Source organism: Dermacentor albipictus, unplaced genomic scaffold (assembly GCF_038994185.2).
Source record: "Dermacentor albipictus isolate Rhodes 1998 colony unplaced genomic scaffold, USDA_Dalb.pri_finalv2 scaffold_13, whole genome shotgun sequence".
NCBI lineage: Eukaryota > Metazoa > Arthropoda > Arachnida > Ixodida > Ixodidae > Dermacentor > Dermacentor albipictus.
In genome coordinates, this window is record NW_027225567.1 from 2,094,304 (window position 1) to 2,114,512 (window position 20,209).

At 44.7% G+C, this 20,209-nt stretch overlaps 1 protein-coding gene and 1 long non-coding RNA gene across 2 annotated transcripts; both read left to right on the forward strand.

The window, feature by feature from the left end:
* The first annotated feature begins 353 nt into the window (after window positions 1-353).
* On the forward strand, window positions 354-7,075 carry LOC135917809 (uncharacterized). Its single transcript, XR_010569415.2, has 4 exons — window positions 354-561; window positions 2,873-2,955; window positions 3,567-3,789; window positions 6,982-7,075. It is a non-coding gene; the product is annotated as an uncharacterized lncRNA (long non-coding RNA).
* An 11,398-nt stretch (window positions 7,076-18,473) lies between these two features.
* On the forward strand, window positions 18,474-19,691 carry LOC139051648 (uncharacterized). The gene has a single exon (XM_070528590.1). It carries the CDS (start codon window positions 18,492-18,494, stop codon window positions 19,665-19,667), a length of 1,176 nt encoding a protein of 391 aa, XP_070384691.1. The 5' UTR covers window positions 18,474-18,491; the 3' UTR covers window positions 19,668-19,691.
* Window positions 19,692-20,209: the final 518 nt, after the last annotated feature.

Here is a 20,209-nt window from a genome sequence, read left to right on the forward strand (position 1 = left end):
CTCGCTTCGTGACAACTTGATGGATTTGTTGCCTTCGAGATCGAGACGATGTGTCGTCACGGAGGAAATCTCGGAGGCTATGCTTCAACATTGCCATCGATACTGAATCATTGTTTCAACGCAGATAATTGCGATTTGCGCAGGAACATAATTTATTTTATTACACTTTGTGTATAACTGACAGCTTTGCAAAAAAATTATAGGAGTTCTTCCCGAACGAAATATTTTTGAAAGTTTTTTTACCAAACTTAGCGAAATGTACAAAAGTTAACAAGCAACATTGAAATTTGTTCTTTTTTGCGTGTTTGGTTGTTTGGCATTTGTTTTCGTCGCCATTTTGCTTTTTTGCGTGGTCTCCGTGTGCGTGTTGTGTGCGTCGTGAGCTGTAAGCATGCGTGTGCGTTGTGATCTGCTGTTGCGCGACAAGAGACATTTTTGCCAAGAGCGTTGGGAGACGAAAAGCTGAATGTGCCCGTCCGTCCACTGGCTGACGCGGAGGTATGCCACCGACTGGGCTGCGTGGAAGCGTGCATGAAGAATGGAGCGCCGGCTGACCCGACGGTAAGCACGTTTCTTGTCTGTATAACTGATCGGCAACGTTCTGACTGGTGTCGTCGCGGGGCGCTTTTTTTGTCTCTGGGTGTACGTCGGGCAGACTTGCGCCTGTGGCGCTCGTGCTGTGTGAGTCAACCACTCCGAGCTGTATGTCTGATTCACGCGTGGTGCACGGCGTCGGTGTTTCAAAACATTTCGTGCCGGGCCGGTCCCGGGTGCATGTGTAGCGTGTTGCATGCTCATTCGGTCCATCAAGCGCCAAGGTGGGGTCATGTCTGTTTAAGCTGTGTATTTAGCAGCCTGGCCTATTCGTCTGTACTACACGGTAGCCAAGTTTATCGCGAACTGAAGTGCACGAAACCACTTAAAACAAGGGCGCCCGTTCCTGTGTTGTCATGCTCGTCCCCACCCGTTGCGGTAGCTTAGTGTTGCACCACTGACCTTGAGGCCGCAGGTGCAACTCTGGCTGCGGCAGCCGGATTTCGATGGGGCGAAATGCAAAAAACGCTCGTGCTTGGATATGGGTGCTTGTTAAAGATCGGGGTCGTGGTCAAATTTAATTCAATTATACACTGCGGCGTACCTTGTAGTGAGATCGTGGCTTTGGATAGTAAAATCACAGAATTTGGATGTTTAACTTGCTTGACCCTGTTTTAAGTATTACCGTTGAAGCAGGACCCATGCACAGCCGTTTATATGAAAATCGAATTGGCGGACCGTCTTTTCCTTGTATTGTCATCAAATAATCATGCAGAAATGTCGTGGCCGATATCGTGTCATGTCTAATAAACGCGGATCGTCCTACAAAACAGGCTGGTTGATCGTTAGCGAATCGAATGCTACCGTGTTGTAAAAAAGTAGAAAAAAAAATGCCTAAAGCGCATGTGATTGACGCCACCAGTTTCTCTCTCAGCCCTGGGTATCTTTTTCATGTTGCAAAATTATTTCTGTGAAATTATTTGTGTGCTCTGGATATCTTAAAGAACAAGATTTTACTCAAACCTGTAGTGTATTAAGACTTGTTAATCCGGCGTTACTATAAATATATGCCTTCTTGCAAAAAAGAAAGAAAAAAGGTTATGAAAACATGCAAGCCTCTGAATACGAGAGAAAAGATGCAACCTTTAGACCAAATCTGGGTTATTTTTCCCTTCAGAGGACTGACCCAAATTCCTACTTTTATGTTCGCACAGAAAAGTGCCTTGTCATAAAGATGTAATATCAGACACTTTCTTTTGAAATGTTTTTCTCTTAACCGCCCTGTGAAAAACTGTTGGTAAAAGAATTCGGTTCTTGCTATTTCAGTATACCTAAAACATATGCAGTGAACAATAAAAATATTCAACTAATTCATTCAGTCACATAAATAAAATACATTGCTAACACAGTAGCTGGTAGCAAGAAACACTTGGTTACATAAGCATCAAGCACTTATATACATTTTTTGTTATTGATGGCATTTCACTGTGTAGCTTATATGTAATACTGCATTTATAAAATACTTTAAATATTGGCATCCACAGCATCTGGAGAAGTGTGCAGGGCACATTGTGTGTGATACTAGTGCAAACTTGCGTGACACATCAACAGCAGGCAACAATCTTACACCATCTGTTTAATGGTTTCTGTGAATATAAAAGATCTTTAAGGCCCTTCCCTGCATGTGCGAATGTACTTTGCCACACCGAATAAACAGTGCTAACATAACAAGAACCAGTTGAACATGCCCTTCCACATCAAACGTTCCTGTGTACACGCCCTGTAATATTTATGGAAGTATAGGTGTCGAGGCCCTCTAGCCAGTTTATGTATGGAACTCCATGACTCGGGACAAAAAAGCACACTGCAGCAGTGTATGGGTCTGGTAGTATTCAGTCCGTACTAGAATTTATGAGGAATATTGAATACTGAAGCATATTTAAAAAAAACTTAGATGTATTGATCATACTGATTTGTTCCCTTTTGCTGCTTGAAAGAAATACCCATTATTTTTTTAATAATTTTGTGGATAAACATGCCTATTCTTGAATTCAAAACTATCTGTGCAGCATGTGTGAAGACCTGCAACACTTTAATGGAAGGCTTCTCGGCTTCACTCGACTATCACGAAGTGTCATGCATCCGACTCATGTTAAATGCCAGGCTCGCCAAATCACGCTTCAGTGACTGATGCACAAAAACCGAAGGGTCGCAAAATTCATTATTAAGTGTGAGATATTTTGCTGCATAAGGAAGTAGCATTTGGTGCTTTATCGCTGAAATGGTTGAAGTACATATTACTTTTATTCAGCGGTTGTATTGCTTTCTCATTATGCAGAAGCTGGCAAGAGAGTGAAGAGGCTACGAAAAATCCTCAACATCGAGAGCAAGCCAGAAGAACCAGTAATTGCTTGCACACAGGTACGCTTATTGTGTGCTGCCAGTTGTTCTCCCTTCTTTCTTTTGCTTTCTTTTTTTGGCAATATAGTGCATTTGAAATGATTCCGTGAACAAAGCAAGATTAAATCAGTGTTTCCCAACTTCTGGCCCCTGGAATCACTTGACATAGCGAAAGGGATCTGTATGGATCACTTAAAGATTTGCAGTTGATCTTGCGATGTGTGACTATGACTAAAATTGATATCTGGGCAGCATGGTGGCAGGTAGCAAGCCGTTGCAGGAAAGTTGCTGGTGCTGTATGCTATTTAGCAATAATTAACAATGATCGTGTACGAGATCACGCTCACTGACGACAGCTTGTGTATCTGTGGGCAACCAGCCGGCAACTACTAAGTCCACCTCTGAACAACTTATATTTGTTCGCACACGTGCACATGTGCTACAGTGTCAGTAACTGCAAGCAACTGTCAAAGAAATGCCTCTGCAATGCAAACCATGCAACGGTGCTGCAAGATATTTGTTTTTCTTCTGCTGTCATTTATGGCTTGACCTTTGATGATAAATTGTTCACCTTTATGCTCTGTGTGATCAAAAGTGAGCTTTTAAAGTGCCGCTTAATTTTCTGTGTACAGGTTGACATTGGTGGCCGGACGCTGATTGATAAGAACATCCTCGATCAGCTGAGCCAGGCCTGTGACTGTACCAGTGGCCGTGGAAAATTCGTCAGGGCACTTTTGCACCACGTCTTTACTGATGGTGGGCTCCACAGCAAGCCGCTGCTTGGGGGAAGAGCTGCCTACGTGGCGAGACGGTTCAAGAGGAGGCCCTCAACACTGTATGCGTGGAGACCGATAGGTGTGTACGCTATTTTAATAGTCATGTAGTCTTAAATAATGAAATCAGAACATGCATATAAGTTGAAGAAAGGCTATTTGTACAAACTGTACTGTTAGCAACTGGATAAAGTATAGGAAGTGTTGCTAATATTTGGTGTAGAAAAACAAATAGTTCCCCTCTTTCATTATTTACATTATGGCCACAAAGTTATGCACAAATTTTAGAGGCCTGATAAAAGAAATGATTGGTTGAGCTATAGATTGATCACAGCTGCTTAAAAGATACTGATGGGCTAGTTGGTGAGCCATGATATTGAAGCAGCACACTTACATCTGACACATACGCGTACACATAGAAAGGACATACACAGGCGCTGGACTGCACATTTTACAATATTGCTTAAAGACGACCCGTCTTTTGTAGTGCCACTTGAGAAGCACACGTGCTCTGATGGCAGTGAGGTGTGACAAGAGCGAGAGTAAAACACAAAAAAACACAAATTGAGGTGACATTTTTGGATTCCCACCCTGAATAATCAAAGTCTAAATAGCGGCACGCTTTTTCAGAGAATGATACCAAGGTGCAACCGATAGACCTACCTTTCCATTTGTCAGTTTCTGTTGCTTTGTTTGTTATGTTCCCTGCGCAAAACTTCCGTATCTTTCAGGACAGGTTTGCAGCCCCAATCCTTGCAATGATAGGCTAAATGACTTGTATCTTTAGCCGTGCAGGGATAAATGTGCATTTAGCCTTGTATATTCAAGCACCTGCATGTCTGCCCAGTGTATGCCTTGTTACAGGACAGAAGGATCCTATAAACCACTCCGTCTGCACAAGTGACATAGGGCTTTCGATGGTTGATTGCACAGGGACCTGTTCTTTTTTTTGTGCCATTCACCTTTTTGCACAGGATCAACAACTGCACAGGTGTGGTAAACACTACATCAACGCCTGCCCTTTGACCTATCTTTTGCAGATTGTGGGAAATTGTGTGTACATAAGGTATGACTGCGTTGCCTTGACAGTCCTTGTGACTGCAGTGGATCCGCTCACTTTTTTGTGTTTAGTAACCTGAAACGTATCAAGAGCTTCGATGGATACCTAGGGCTCCTGAGGCGGGTTACCTTGTTTGTGAAGCTGGTTTCACATTTGTGATGGCATGATTTTTGCAGTGCGTTAAGAAAGCAAGAGCGGACAATCGCCCTCTTCACAAGCTTTGAATGTGCCGATTGGTAGGGAAGGACAGATTTGTTGCTCCTTGGTTCATAATACCAACATACACACCAATGCAGTGTTTTATAAATGCCTCACGTCATTGTTACTAACACATAAGCTACCTATCAGCGGTTTTATTAGGTTTTTAGACCTTAGTGCATATGTATCCTCTGATCAAATCTGTTGGTCTTATGAGCCAAGGAGCAACAAAGCTGTCCTTCCCTACCACTCGGCCCATTCAAAGCTTGTGAAAAGGGTGACTGTCCACTCTTGCTTTCTTAACACACTGCAAAAAACATGCCATCACAAATGTGAAACAAGCTTAACAAACCAGGTAACCTGCCTCAGGAGCTCTGGGTATTCATCGAAGCTCTTGACCAGTTGCAGAATGCTTACATAAGAAGACAGAAAAGGCGAGCAGATCCACGCACAGTCACAGGGCATTACAAGCTGGTCATGCCTTATGTACTCACAATTTCCCAAATCTGCTAAAGATAGGTCACATGGCTGGCATTGATGTGGTGTTTTGCGCACCTCTGTGATTGTCGAGCCTGTGCAAAAAGGGGAATGGCGCGAAAAAAGGAACAAGTGCCTGTGCAATCAACCACTGAAAACCCTGTGTGAATTGTTCAGAGAGAGTGGTTTATAAGCTCCCTCTGTCCTGTAACAAGGTATACATTGGGCAGACGGGCAGGTCCTTGAGTGCGAGGCTTACTGAACACAATTATCACTACATGGCTAAAGATTCAGATCACTGAGCGTTTCATTGCAAGGATTGTGGCTGCAAACCCATACTGAAAGATACGGAAGTTGTGCGCAGAGAACACAAACAGCAAACGGGAAATTCTTGAAGCAATAGAAATTGACAAATGGAACGATAGGTGTATCAGTTGCCCCTCAGTATCATTCTCAGAAGAAGCATGCTTCTATCTTGGACTTTGGTTATTCATAGTGGAAATCGAAAAATTTCATCTTTATTTGTGTTTTTTGTGCATTTTATCCTGGCTCTTGTCACACCTCACTGCCATCAGGGCATGTACGCTTCACAAGAGGCACTATAAAAGATGGGTCTTTGAGCAATAAAGCAGTAGTTGCAGTCCGGCGCCTGTGTATGCCCTTTCTAAGTGTACGTGTCAGATGTAAGTGTGCTGCTTCAAGATCATAGCTGGCCAGATAGCACACATGTATTCCTAGGTCGACTTCTGCACCAGCTATTTCTGATGGCACATTTTAATATATGCTCGGCGATTTGCTATGTGCTGGCTATCTTATAGCTTTGTTTCTTTACTAAGAAAAACCTGCACTATTTTTCAAGACTTCTTGGGTTAACTTAGCGCTTATTGTTATTATAAAGTGTCAAATATATATGTTGCATGAAAGGTTCACTCTAGCAGGAACTTAGTGAATGCACAGAGAGGAAGAGCCCCATCACATTCGTGTGACAGTCACGTTGAGCATGGAGCTGATTTAGTTCATTTGCTGCATGTCTGACCACCACTGCTGTCATGTGTAAGCAGCAGGCTGCACCTACTTTAAAGATGAATGTTTTCTCTTAAATCAATTAAAGGGTGACAGGAAGTAGTAAATTCCAGATGCAATGTTTTCACTTGCTATGTTCAAGCTTTGCATTGCCATAGTGACCATCAGATAATTTAAAGCATAATGCTATTTGTAATAACACTTAATCAAGGATAAAACGAAACTATTACAGGATTTTTTGGGCAGATAATTCGAGCATGAAGCTAGTTTAATCTGCATAGAAGCTCACTTGTATACTTTTTGTCTAGCAGCTTGTACAAAGCTCTTGCCACATTTACCATGACTCCTTATACTGTTATTATAGCTCCTTATGCAGAACATCAGTAGTACATGGATTAAACATGAAAGCTTCTAGTAGATATTTATTTCTTAGTTTTGTGGTTTAAATAATCACTATTGCCTGCTAATTTAATTTGCAAAAGCTGCGCATTGTTTTATTTACTCATATGTTTTCAGGATACACCTGCTCAGTTTCCGGGAGCCAGTGTTCCGTACATCAAGAAGAGCCTATCCTTGCTTCTTTCGTGATAAATAAAATGAAGTAAGACCATGCCTTTTCATATGCCTTCTTATTTGTTACTGCTGGCTGCACCTCATATTCAGCCTCAGTAAGCATTATCTTACATGAAGTCATTGCATTGAGGACTGAATGCAATGACAACTTTATGAAGATGCTGCGCAATACAATGACAACCCAGTGGAAAAATAGTACAATGAAAATCCAATGAAGATCCCATGAAAAAACAACACAATAAAAATACCATGGAGACCCCATGGAAATACACCACCATAATACTCCAATGGAAATACAATGGATTCACGGTGGCCACTTTTCCATAATCTCTCAACAAATCCTCCATCAAATGCCAATGGAATTTCCACAATTTTTCTGTTGATGGTACAATAAGATATCGATGGAAAATCAATGGATTTCCAACAACATTTTTTGTAAGGGAAAGGTGCGTGCGGACGGTGAAGTGTCTATTAGAGCGCCAGATAAAGATCGACAGAATGTGTGGTTAAAAACCGTTGAGCAAAGCTCGCGGGGAACAGGATCTCCAGCGTCAGTTTTCAAAACAATTTCTTTAGGTTTGCGTACGTTGATAACTTTCCAAAACTTCTTAAGATTAGTTGTGAGCAGATCAGGCAGTGTTTCAGAAAAAAAGTAATTCTTGGCTGAGTGAATGGCCATGTTATATTCAGATGTGATAGCTACGCAGGCAGCTTTTGCTTTGGTTTCCCAAGACAGCTTGAAGCGTCGAAATATGCGTTTTTTTTGTTGAAAGCCGTTTTAAACACTAGTTAAACCAGGAAGCCTGATTGCATGAGGATAATAGGCGAGTGGGAATATATTTTTCACTTCGTGTTTCAACTTTGTTTTTGAAAAGGAGCCAGTTTCCTGCGATAGTCCTTTCCCAGAACTGCGGAAAATGGAATCGGCAAAACTTTGTAATTCGTTATTGATCAAGGAAAAATCTGCTCTACTGTATTCACGAATTTTCTTACAGTATTTTAGACGCTGGGACGAGCGTAAGGGGATTCCAAAAGGAATTACGGAATGATCGCTTAAACCAGGTATAATTGATAATAAAGAAATTGAATCAGGAGATGTGGTGAAGATGAGGTCAAGGATGTTGGCAGAAATTGCAGTGCAGTTTAACAATGTGGGTGAGGCCAAAGCTCGAACATATATCAAGAAAGGTTGAACATTGGGATGAGGATAGAGTCACTGATGGGAAGTCAACAGCCCCGTCAATGCCAGGAAAATTGAAATCACCGAGCAAGAATATTGGTGCTGCTGGATATTTAACAACGATTTTGTTAAGACAGTCAAATAGTTCATTGTAAAAATGTGGATCTACAATCGGGTGATCGATAGCAAGCGGAAAATATCACGTCTTTGTTATTTGTGCAGGTACAACAGCCCAAGAAATCAATCTGCGAAGGCACGTGTATGCCTAAAGAGGTGATATCAGATGAAACAGCGATCAAGGTCCCACCGCCACATCGTCCTAACAAAATTCATTTCCCGTTTTCTTTTTCATCTTTCTTCTGTAGTGACATGAGCTTGTGCATGTCTGCTACTTCATTTCGGTATAATTACAATCACCGCCAGATGTAACTGGTTGCGTTAGATGAGCGGAGTTCCACAAAATCTGAATAATTCGTTCATGTTACCGACTAGGGGCCCTATAACGTAAAACTATTCCAATATGTTTCTATTCCAATCTCCTGGCGTCAAATTTGCGAAAGCACCGACGCAAACACCGGGCGGTCACCCGCAGGGTTGTCTGAACAGACCAATCAAACGCTCTCCTTGTTCATAGGAGGTCACTTTTGTTTCCTTGAAAAATGAATAAAATTGCCTACACTGAGCGACTTGTCGTTCTAATTGGCTGAGAAGAGGCGAGGAGAACGCTCAAGTGGAGAGGGACTCACTGGGGCAGAGCCAGTGCACTGAAAATCGATAACCGGATGAAGAGGGTGGTGCCGGTGTCTGCGATTGGTCGGCTTTCCCTTACTTAGCTTCTGGTGGCTGGTCGAAAATCACGGCGGCATGCAACGAAACCTTAAGAATGACGCTAACACTGACCCTCAGCAAAGAAGAGTTGGCAGAATGAGGTGGTAAATGTGCTGAAAGGGCTCGAAAACGTTACACGGCCACGCAAGATAATTTATTATACGCAAATACACCCATGCTCTCCGGCAGGTGCGAGTAGCCAGCGTCTCAGCGATCGGCGGCAGCCATCTTCGGGCAGCCTGTGGCTGTTCCGAAGAAAATTCAGTTTTGTTCGGCATATTATTGCATCTTTATCGCGTACATGTCACTTTGACGCGGTGAGTTTGTGTGGTTTTGTGACGTCGCGTTACAGGCAGGTGAAGTGGTTGCAGCCTGAAAACATTTTACCAATAGCCGAGGGCTAACAGAAAAAAGGCGTCGAATCAGAAATAACTGTTTTTCTTTTTTTTTCTGTGAAATCATGCATAATCATTGTGTACACATCATATCAGATAGGGAGGTATCGCGTTTTTCCTGACGTCGCGTGACAGACAGGTGAAGTGGGCGTGGTCGAAAAAAGCTTTTGACCAATCGTGGAGGGCTGATAGCAGAATTGGAATAGAAAAGTTTGGAATAGTTTTACGTTATAGCGCCCTAGCTTACTAGACACGTCAGGAGGACGCTACGCAGTTGTTACCACGCTGTTTGTTACACAGGCGACTGTTGCGTCGTCTTTGAAAAGATATCAGTTTTCGAGAAAGTAGAGTTTATTTCTGGTGACAGAGAAGGTGAGGGATCGAGAAACATGATAATGTTATCAAAGCAAATCCGTAGGTTTAGGAAAGGGTAGGCAATATTATTCCCTTGGACCGTGTACAGTTCGAATGAAAATGAAATTCTTGCTAAATAGCTTGTAGCGGCAGCAGCATCGGCGTCGCATGAGAATTACGTAGACGCTCGCGTCTACACGAGGCACGAGTGGCTGGCACGCTCCGTCACGAGCTAGCGTTCCGAAGGAGAATTAAAAGAAGGCTGGCTAAGAGATCGAGTGTCGGTTCTTCCTCTTCCGCGAGAGATCGAGACTTTTACTGGTCTACGTGGTAGCTCGTCGCCACAAGCTTGTTTTAATGGCAGCAGTGCTACTGAGAAGAAGACGCGAGGGCGTACAAACAGGACGTATAAATTGCACAATCGGCTAAATATACGGTCACATTTAACTTCCCATCCCGTGGACGCTTTTCATTTCCCCTGATTAGGTTGCGAGGGTTTCTCGTTGCAAACTCGCTTATTGTTTTCGTCGTGTCGTTCTATTTGTCCGTAGACTGTACGGCAAAGCCTATGAAGACTGTCTTATTCCTCCGAATTGTCTTATTTAGGTCAGCTGCAAATGCCCATAGGGTTCGTATTGTCTCATCACGAGAGTTTTAAACCGAGCATGAGATAATTCAAGGATCTCATTTACGTGGCTGACAGCCTCGCGGGCAAGTTGTCCGCCAGGTGAAAGCGTCAATGCTTCTTTAGTATTTCTTCGACAGTCACGTTTCTGCGCCGGTTATCGTTTTCCAATGATCTTATATATAGTATGCGCAATATTTTCATTCATTTCTATAATTGTATCTGTATGCGAGAATCCCTAGAATACAACCTAACCTAATATCGGAAGGTCACGTGGATGAAGGTGTTTAGTTTGTCAGGACACCCCGGCGCACAATATATAAAACATACCTACAAGCGTATTTTTTGTTTTCTTTTCTTTTTTGTTCTTCGATAGCTGCGATAAAATTCGATAAAGTTCGGCCATGCTGATCAGCCCGCTATCGCACACCATAACGGTGAAATGTGCCATGGCGTAGGCGTTGCACGCTTTTAGTTTTTTTACCCACAGCCAGCATGATAAACGACGGCGCAGGATGTCGCTAAAGCCACGCACGTTCGTTGGAACGCGTTACGCGTCGTTCTTCACCGACTGCACGCATGGCAACACACGCGCATTTATTGCCATTTGCGCTACTTCCCATTGATTATGAGAAACTGACACCATCAGCCTGCAAACGTGGCTTGCTCGAGCGCCTCCCCGCCACTCGCGCCTTTCCTGGTGGGAGTTACTGTCGTAGTGCAGATTCTCGTTGGCCGTTGTGCACTAAGTCGAGGCATTGCATATTTTTTTTCTTTTTCTTTTTCTTCCAGCTGCCGTTTCTATTTTTGCGCTGAGGCGTGTTTGATTGGAAGTTAGTAGGAAAATGTTTACTTTCGGAGACGTGACGTTCCAGTTGAGGCTGCTGTATCTTCAAAGCTTAATTTGTAGATAGGGGCAGTTCTTAACAGTTATTTAATTTGTTCATGCTGAGAAAACGAATCAGGAAACTGACCCGTAAATATTGCCTTAACGGCATGGATAGCAACAGGGAGAAGGATGATAAGTTTAAATTCAGAGATGCGGAAACATTGTATATGTACTGCATATGAGCAATGGAGAGGAAGCCAGAATAGGAAATAAAGTGAAAGTTCAGTATAAGATAAGACGCATGAAACCTTATGGTTATTCAAAGTGCATTCCAAAGTCATATCAGGGCATCTGGGAAGGGAGTAGTATAGGAAAAAAGTTACCCACGATTATTTGTTTGCAGCGATTGAAAATAGCGCAGAAACCATTGAACATCTTTTCGTTGGCACGTCGAAGTATCGATCGAGAAGTAAATGGTCTGACTATATTGTTCGAGGAGTTGTATTTTGAATATATTCGGGAAAGATTATTGAATGTTGCAGTGGGAAATAGGGAAAGACGACCGGAAACAGTTACATTATTGACACACTTATAGTGTTAACTTTTTCCGGTGACCCTTTTCCACCATCTAATAACCATTAAATAATAAGGGCGTCAAGTTACAATATGTTTTTTTGCCCTTCGAACATCTGTGTTTTGGAAAAGTAACACAATTTGCTCCAATTACGTTACTACAAATGAATTTTCTGTCCAGTAGCACATCATTGTGAAGAAAAACAAAACTCCATCAGCTCATTCCCAAGAGAAACATAGTACATAAGTAACTTTTTTATACCCACGAAGTTTACGGCACACGTCTATATTGAAAACTTGATGGGGAATGTCCAAACTGTCTAATTATGTCCTTCTGCATTTCGAAATGGCCATGTAGATCAAGATAACTTCGGTCAAATTATTCCTTAAATTCACCTCATTCTGCAAGCGGAACGGTGAAGTGCGGCTCGCACTGAGCAGCCTTTCTGGCACGTAGCGTGGCGGCGTCAAATGAAGCTTCGCCAAGCCACGCTCAAGCAATATGCCTGGTCCCTGCTGCTGAAGTGGTTGTGCGCCCAGCTGGGAGTAATGCAAATCGCCAATCGGAATCGACTCGGTGGAAGAGAAAAGCGCGACGGCAGCTTCAGTTTAAGCCCCACTTCGACGTCGCAAGCAACTTGTACAGCGAGTTGCGCTTCGCGTTGTCGTATGCGTAATGAAAGAATTTGAACGAATAATTTGAGACCAGTTATTTCGGTCTACATGGCCAAGTGAAATGCAAAAACATGGAATTAGACTTTTTTTTTTAAATTGCCTTTAACTTTCAAATATAAACATCTACTGTAAAGTTTATTGAATTACTTAATTCATGTAATTAGTTTAACAAGTGAGTGAATTGCAGGCGAAAATCGGTAGCTGGGATTTTATTACATATCGCCCTTCCACCCTTTAGCCATTCATTGTCAACATTAAGGAGTTATCTTCTTTCCAATCGGCTTTACAAAACTACCTCGATGAACAAGCCTGCCATCCCAGCTAATCTTCTCTAAACTACCATGTTATCCTGCTTGAGCGCCCTACTACCTTTAATCACTGTCATGTATTTGTTGCGTTATTCTATATAGTTTTGTAGTTCGATCTCGTCATTGCATTATATAATCATTACGCCATGCTACTACTAGATGCACTGTATCTTCTTATTGCTGAAAACACTTATGTTCTTTATATTGTGTTTCGCTCTTCACGCTTAGAACCCCCTTTTGAAACTTCTTGTTGTTGTTATCCCCCCCCCCCCTATGTAATGCCTTATTCTGTGCCCTTATAGGGTAAATAAATGAAATGAAACTGAAAAATGAATGTAATAACCCTTGGTGTCGGGTATAGCGTGCATGTCATGTGTCTGATGCACAGCAAGTGGTGCGCTTTGGAGTTACTTCACGCCACCTGGCGGACACGCCTGGGCAGGCAGGTTGATGCAGTGGTAACGTCTCTTGCGCTCGCTCCCACAGCATAGCTAAACATACTTGGCCGCGCGTGCCCCTGAGGCGAGGCCGGGTTTGCAAGGCGCCACGCAACTCAGAAGATGGCAGTTGATAGCTAGCTATCCTTGCTACTGCGGCGTTTTGCTGTCTTCCCTGTGCCAGTCTCCTATAGATCCTCACGTGGCAATATGGCGCATACGTAAGCCTCCCTTGATAAGTTCACAAGTCCCACAATGTGTTGCCTGTAGTTGCCAAGCCGGTTTGCTCTGACTCCTCGTCCATCAAGCGATGGAAGACGGAGTCGCCGAGAAGTGATTGTTGCACGGCAGGCTGTAAGTTATAAGGTGCTTGTATGAGAATGTCCGGAATGAAGGTTGCCTAAAACCAGCGCTACTACCTGTGGGTGGCGCCAATGCGTTACTCAGCGCGTTCATATACCGCGCTCCATCGCAGTTGTTGCGCAGACTACCACGAGTCGCATCCCTCTACAGCACAGGTGAACTGGGCCTAAACCGCCATGACTGCTGAGCGTCTTCCCGACCGGACTAGCGATGTCCAGCAGTGCAAGAGCTCCAGGCAAGTCATGGACAAGTGTTGGGGTGTGCCAGTGACAATGGCCGCTGCCGCGTTCGTGGTCTTCATGCCCCTGGCGTGTTACGGGCTTCTCTTCGTCTTATTCATAGAAAAGTTTTCTACCAACCGGGAAGGTGCTTCATGGCCAGCCAGTGGCCTCGAAATCACCGCACATCTTTCAGGCAAGGCGAAGACTTTTCCTTTTTTTGCTTGCTCTCTATTTCAGAAAATTTACGAAATACTGTATTGGCGTTCTTACTCAGATATACTCGGTGCGATTTTTTTTTCCTACATTAAGTTCTTGTTAAGTTGCGCTGTGCCGGATAGCATAATTATAATCCTTGAACCACTCGAAGATGCGGACATTGCAAAATAAATCAAACTTCATCATCGCCTAATTAAAAAAATTTTACTAAGTAAGCTTAAACCAAATTATTGCGCGTGTGGCAATTTACGAATTGTACCTGATGAGCTTACAAGGCATGTCACTGGGAACGAATTCTGAGAATCGCCTTGGTCTCGAGATATGCGTGCTTGCGTTGACCTGCACTGTTCCATTCACAATTTTAACAAAACGCCGTTTTTACCCGCCGTGGTTGCTCAGTGGCTATGGTGTTTGGGTGCTGAGCACGAGGTCGCGGGATCGAATCCCGGCCACGGCGGCTGCATTTCGATGGGGGCGAAATGCGAAAACACCCATGTACTTAGATTGGGGTGCGCGTTAAAGAACCCCATGTGGTCGAAATTTCCGGAGTCCTCCGCTACGGCGTGCCTCATAATCAGAAAGTGGTTTTGGCACGTAAAACATTATAATTTAATTTTTTTAAACGCCGTTTTACGCATCAATACACAAAATATAACTGCAATTACAATGTATTTATCGCACAGGTTGGGAATGAAGAGCTGGAAACTGGTGTCACCCACACGGTTCTTTCCAAGCAGGATGCGCCTTGCAAACTCACCGGCTACGTACAATGCGTAGATTGCAATAGTGCCGTGAAATAAAAAAAAATTCGAAACCTAATCAATGAAATATTGTTAACTGGCCGATTATGCATTTCAATTTCACGTGCAAATGTGTCGGCGTCTTCGCGTAATCCCGGTCAAGGACAAGAACGGCGGTATCTGCCACATGAAGTTTTTTGAAACTTTTTCTAAAGCACACCGGGCATATATTTCGTTGACTTGGTATTTGACGTAGCTCATTGGCCAGAATAAAATGCTTTCCTGTGTGTGTGCTGATACTTACAGATATGCTACCTAATACGAAGGAATAATACCCTACCTACGAGGATGGCAGGTGACTAAAGGGGCACCAAAACGAGAAGATGGCCACTCGTGCGTTAAATCATGCACACGCAGCCATCCCCATCCGCTGCCTGTGACGACATTAAAGCGTTGGTTATGCCACGCCGGGCATCGCGCAAACAAATTAAGACGAATCTCCTTGAATATAAACTGTCCAAAATATATTACATGGTGGCCGGCGTGGTGCGGATTGTATATGTTCGGCAATGTAAATATGTGCAACTCTGTGTTCATACACCTCACGCATATGTTAATGAATAAATAATGCATACTATACATCAGCACAAACCCCACATATATAATTACCACAGATTACCCCATTACACACTACGTCGATGGCCACATAATGCTACGCATATCTTGGACAGTTCTCGTTGAGGGAGGTTACCCTTCAATTTTTTTTCGGAAAAAGACCCTATCTTACGCACTGCAGGACAGAACTGCGCAGAACACCAGTCTTTTAGAGGTGTTCTCTGTTTCTTTTTAATGCTACCTCCACACTGATGAAATTCTTAGGTTCACGCTATGTTGACGTACGCCTTGATTACCAAATGGCTCGGATTCCACCATTTCATTGAGTGTCGTACCGTAGTTAATTAAGAGACATAATTGACATTCAATTCATTAACCAATAAATAATTAAATAACATAACGTGTCTTCATCGCACGCTGGTGGTGTTGACAGGAAGCGAGATTACTTCTAAATTATAGGTTCATTTTGGAATGCGACCGGTAGTACGGAATTTACGGGTCAACTGAAATATACCGACGGATGAGAATAGATACCAGGCATTTCCACAGTGTCTGATACATTTATCTCGTTGCTAACTTGGCGCCACAAAGACTGGGCGGTTAACTAAAGGAATTAAATTATGGGGTTTTACGTGCCAAAACCACTTTCTGATTGTGAGGCATGCCGTAGTGGAGGACCCGGAAATGTCGACCACCTGGGGTTCTTTGACGTGCACCTAAATCTAAGTACACGGGTGTTTTCGCATTGCGCCCTCATCGAAATGCGGCCGCCGTCACCGGGATTCGATCCCGCGTCCTCGTGCTCAGCAGCCCAACACCATAGCCACTGAGCAACCACGGCGGGTAACTAAAGGAATACATTAAAAAAATATAAAGTGGGAATAGGCTGAATCTGCGCATTCAGACGTTCCCATTGCTCGTACGAACTGAACAGCACATACCTGCCGTATGTAATTCAAGCTCGCAATACTTGGCTAGTTTTACGCCATTTTTGTACGAGCCCCCCCCTCCCCCCCCCCCAAAAAAAAAAGAAAAAAGAGGACGTAAAATGTCAGCGCCGCTTCCTCTTCTGGTAATGCAATCTGGAAAACTGGGGGTAGACAACCACGTCCTCATATGGTGACGAATATTAGCTAATATCGTAGTTTCAATCCCTCTTGCATAGCCAGGAGACGTTGTAACTGTAGGCTGACAGAGTAAAGCGACTGTTTAGTAAAGTGGCTGCGCATGCAGATTGCACGAAAAGGAAAAACGCGAACAGGCACAATCCAGTCTTTGTTTTTAAGAGGAAGCTTTAGCTCGGGCCAAACTCCGACGCGGCCTATTCAATAATTTAAAACACACAAACGTTTTTTCTGAGAAAACCATTGGGCCCATAGTAACTAAATTTGTTGCATTTGAGAGAGAAAGTTAAATTCTAGTGACGGTTGGAAGCGCAATTTTAATTAGGTCCTGAATTTTGTTAAAAACATTTTCAAAAATTTCAAAGCTTGAAAGAAATATAAGCGCGAAGTTTACAAATTGATAGCCCTGCATCAAGAATAGATATCGCGGTTCTGTAAACGGCATCCATTAGATCATTGAAAGCGGACAAATTCGATACGTCATTTGATATTATACGTGAATTTGTTACATTGTTTGGAAAGGTTCTGCAAAAGCTGTATTTCCATATTACTCATTTTTGAGATTCATATGTAACCTGTCAATTTCTTCCGCTTCAGATGTACTATTAGATTCAATTCCCAACCCGCCGTGGTTGCTCAGTGGCTATGGTGTTGGGCTGCTGAGCACGAGGTCGCGGGATCGAATCCCGGCCACGGCGGCCGCATTTCGATGGGGGCGAAATGCGAAAACACCCGTGTGCTTAGATTTAGGTGCACGTTAAAGAACCCCAGGTGGTCAAAATTTCCGGAGTCCTCCACTACGGCGTGCCTCATAATCAGAAAGTGGTTTTGGCACGTAAAACCCCAAATATTATTATTATTCAATTCCCAGAATTGTATTATCATTTTGCGTTGCTGAGTTACAGAATTGTAAACTTGATAGTGACGTTTTTTGAGAATTCAAGATATTTGCCAATTAAAAAAAACATTTGACGACCTAAATCAAAAATTCGAAACAAACTGTCACTAGACTTTCAGTTTTCTTTTAAATGCAACAAACCTAGTCAAGTTTGGTGCAGTGGTTGCCGAGAAAACCGAATTCTCCTTTTACATGTATTTAGGAGCACCCAAGCTAAAGCTTCCTCGTTATTTCTTTCCGCGAAATTAGAGGCCAGCCAGCTTACTCGTGTCGCCTGCCAAAACCACGTGGCCGTCGCACCGTCGTCTAGATGTCACACTGCACCGACGCTAGCAATTAGCATTTGCGAAAAAATTGGAGGACGCTTAAGCTTCGCTTTCAAGAGTGGAACGCGACAGCGTTCCCGTTGACCCGCCAAGGGGTGTAAGACAGTGGGCTACAGGGCAGTCATCACTTACGAGGCGCCCCGCATCGGACGCGGTGAGTGCCGAGCCATATGGTCGAGCAACGCGGCGTTCGGCGCAGCAACGAAAAGTGCGCCTGAGCAAGCGGAACGAACCGAAGAACTCGGTATCTCGGAGGGGGAAATGATGCACGCAAGCCAAACGTCGTGATCGGCGCGGGCAGAGAGATAGACAGATAGCGATCTAAAGAAAGGAAGGACGCTTGATTCTGCAGAGGAACCAAGGCGAAGCGTTGTCAGGGGAGAGGGAGTCGGGGCCGCGAACCGCCTCACACCGGTCCTCGCAGCTCCAATGCGCGCGTGGCGCGCCATCTGTCGGGGCAGCGCCGTACATGGAGTGGAGGGGGTCTTCTGTGTTTGCCGCAAGATGGCTCTGCGTGTGCGGAAAGCGCAGAAGAAATGCAGCGGAAACTCACTTCGCTACTCGTGTAATTGCGACTTCTGTAAGTTACATGTTCATAATTACCGATATACACCGCAGGATAACTTTCCATGGCTCATTTCGAAGGCAACACCGCATTCACTAGAGGCGCGTTTGTACCGTTTGGAAGCATCGAACTCGTGGCTGAGGACGCGTCTTGGCTACTGAAGTGGAAGGACGTGCGTTTCATGGGCTCCCAAGGAGCGGTGGTTGCGGCTAACAGCGGCCGCGGTGACAGGATCGACGGAATGGATACCGAGGGATACGAAGTGGTTTTGCCTACTCTGCCATCAGGTCGTAGTGTTTTGAATACTTTATTTTTGCACGCGGATGTCCGGTCGAGGCCTTACCGAGTCGAACATTTCCGGGACACGTTGGCGCGTCTTGGTTTGCTCCCCGAAGTGGTAGCGTTGGGGGCATATCAGATGAGCCACGTATGGGCTGTGACTTTCAAGAGCACGGAAGGGATAAAGAAAGCTTTGGCATGCGGCGAAATGAAGGTGAAGGGCCAACGTTGTTTGGTTATTGATCCGGCAAACCAGGACGTGCGTCTGAAGCTTCACTGGCTTCTTTTCAATGTGGCTGACGATGATGTGCGTGTAGCGCTTGCTCCGTTCGGAAAGGTGACCGAGGTCTCGAAGGAAAAGTGGAGAGTTCAAGGTATCCAAGACAAGGGGTCGACGACACGCCTCGTGCGCCTCAAGCTCCATAACGGCATTAAGGTTGATGACCTTCCACACCAGCTTCGCGTAGCCGGTGACATGGCCCTTCTAGTCGCTCCCGGTAGAGCGCCACTGTGCCTGCGGTGTCACAGTAAGGGCCATATCAGACGAGAATGCCGAGTTCCTCGCTGCACGCACTGCCGTCGTTTTGGACACGAAGAATCTCAGTGCGTGAAGACGTACGCAAGTGTTGCGGGGCCGGTTGGTGGAGAAGACACTGCGGAACTCGTAATGGACGAGGCTGACGCTGAAGAAGCCGGAAGCGAAGCAACGTCGAAGCTCGAGGAACTTGATGCGGCAACGTTAACCCCGCCCGACATGCCCCAAGACGCGAGTGTTAACAAGGAAAGCCCAAAGCTGACCGACGCAGCTGGCGACGCCACCGGCGTCTTGAAAGTGCAGGATGCCTCAACGCCGTCGAAGTCACCTGAGGAGCCAGCAGTCATGGAAGTAAGCGAGGGAACAAGCGGAGCCTCAGTCTCCAAGCGAGGCCACGACGCTACGCTGGACGAGCATGAGGCCCTGGCTGCAAGGATCTCGGAAGGACCACCGCCAAAGGCGGCGAGCATTCGGCGGTCAACGCTGAGGGCGCGTCCGAATATACCTCCGGACCGGAGGGCGGCGGAGACGCCGCCGACGTAGCCGCGAGAGCGTGTGCTTCGCGGCGTCTCTTCTAGTCTACGCAGTAACCAAGCCAAACTCAAGGGACGATGGAATGCCGTGACAGGGACATCAACTGTGCCTTCCTAAGGCTGCCATGGCAGCTGCGGAAGGTTTGTGGAAAAGGCGAAAGCAGCTTTGGCCACAGATGCATGAGGTGGGTACCATGCGGTTCGTTTGTCCTTCAAAAAACATAATAATGGCTCAAAACACTGCACTTCGTTTTGCTACTATAAATGTCCGCGGTCTTTGTGCCAAAAAGCGGCAATACCAGCTTAGCCGGCTTTTTTTAGAAACAGATGTTGATATAGCAGCGCTGCAGGAGACAAAGATAGAAACTGAGGAACAAACGGATCGCATGGTGCTGCAGTTTCGCAATAGATACAATGTTTGTGTATCACATGCTGTTGGGACTTCCGCGGGGTGCGCTATCTTCATTAGAAACAACCTGGGAATTAGAGAAGAAGGGGTCTTTTCTTGTGAAAGTGGAAGGCTGGTTTTTGTGGATTTTTCCTTTCTGAGTG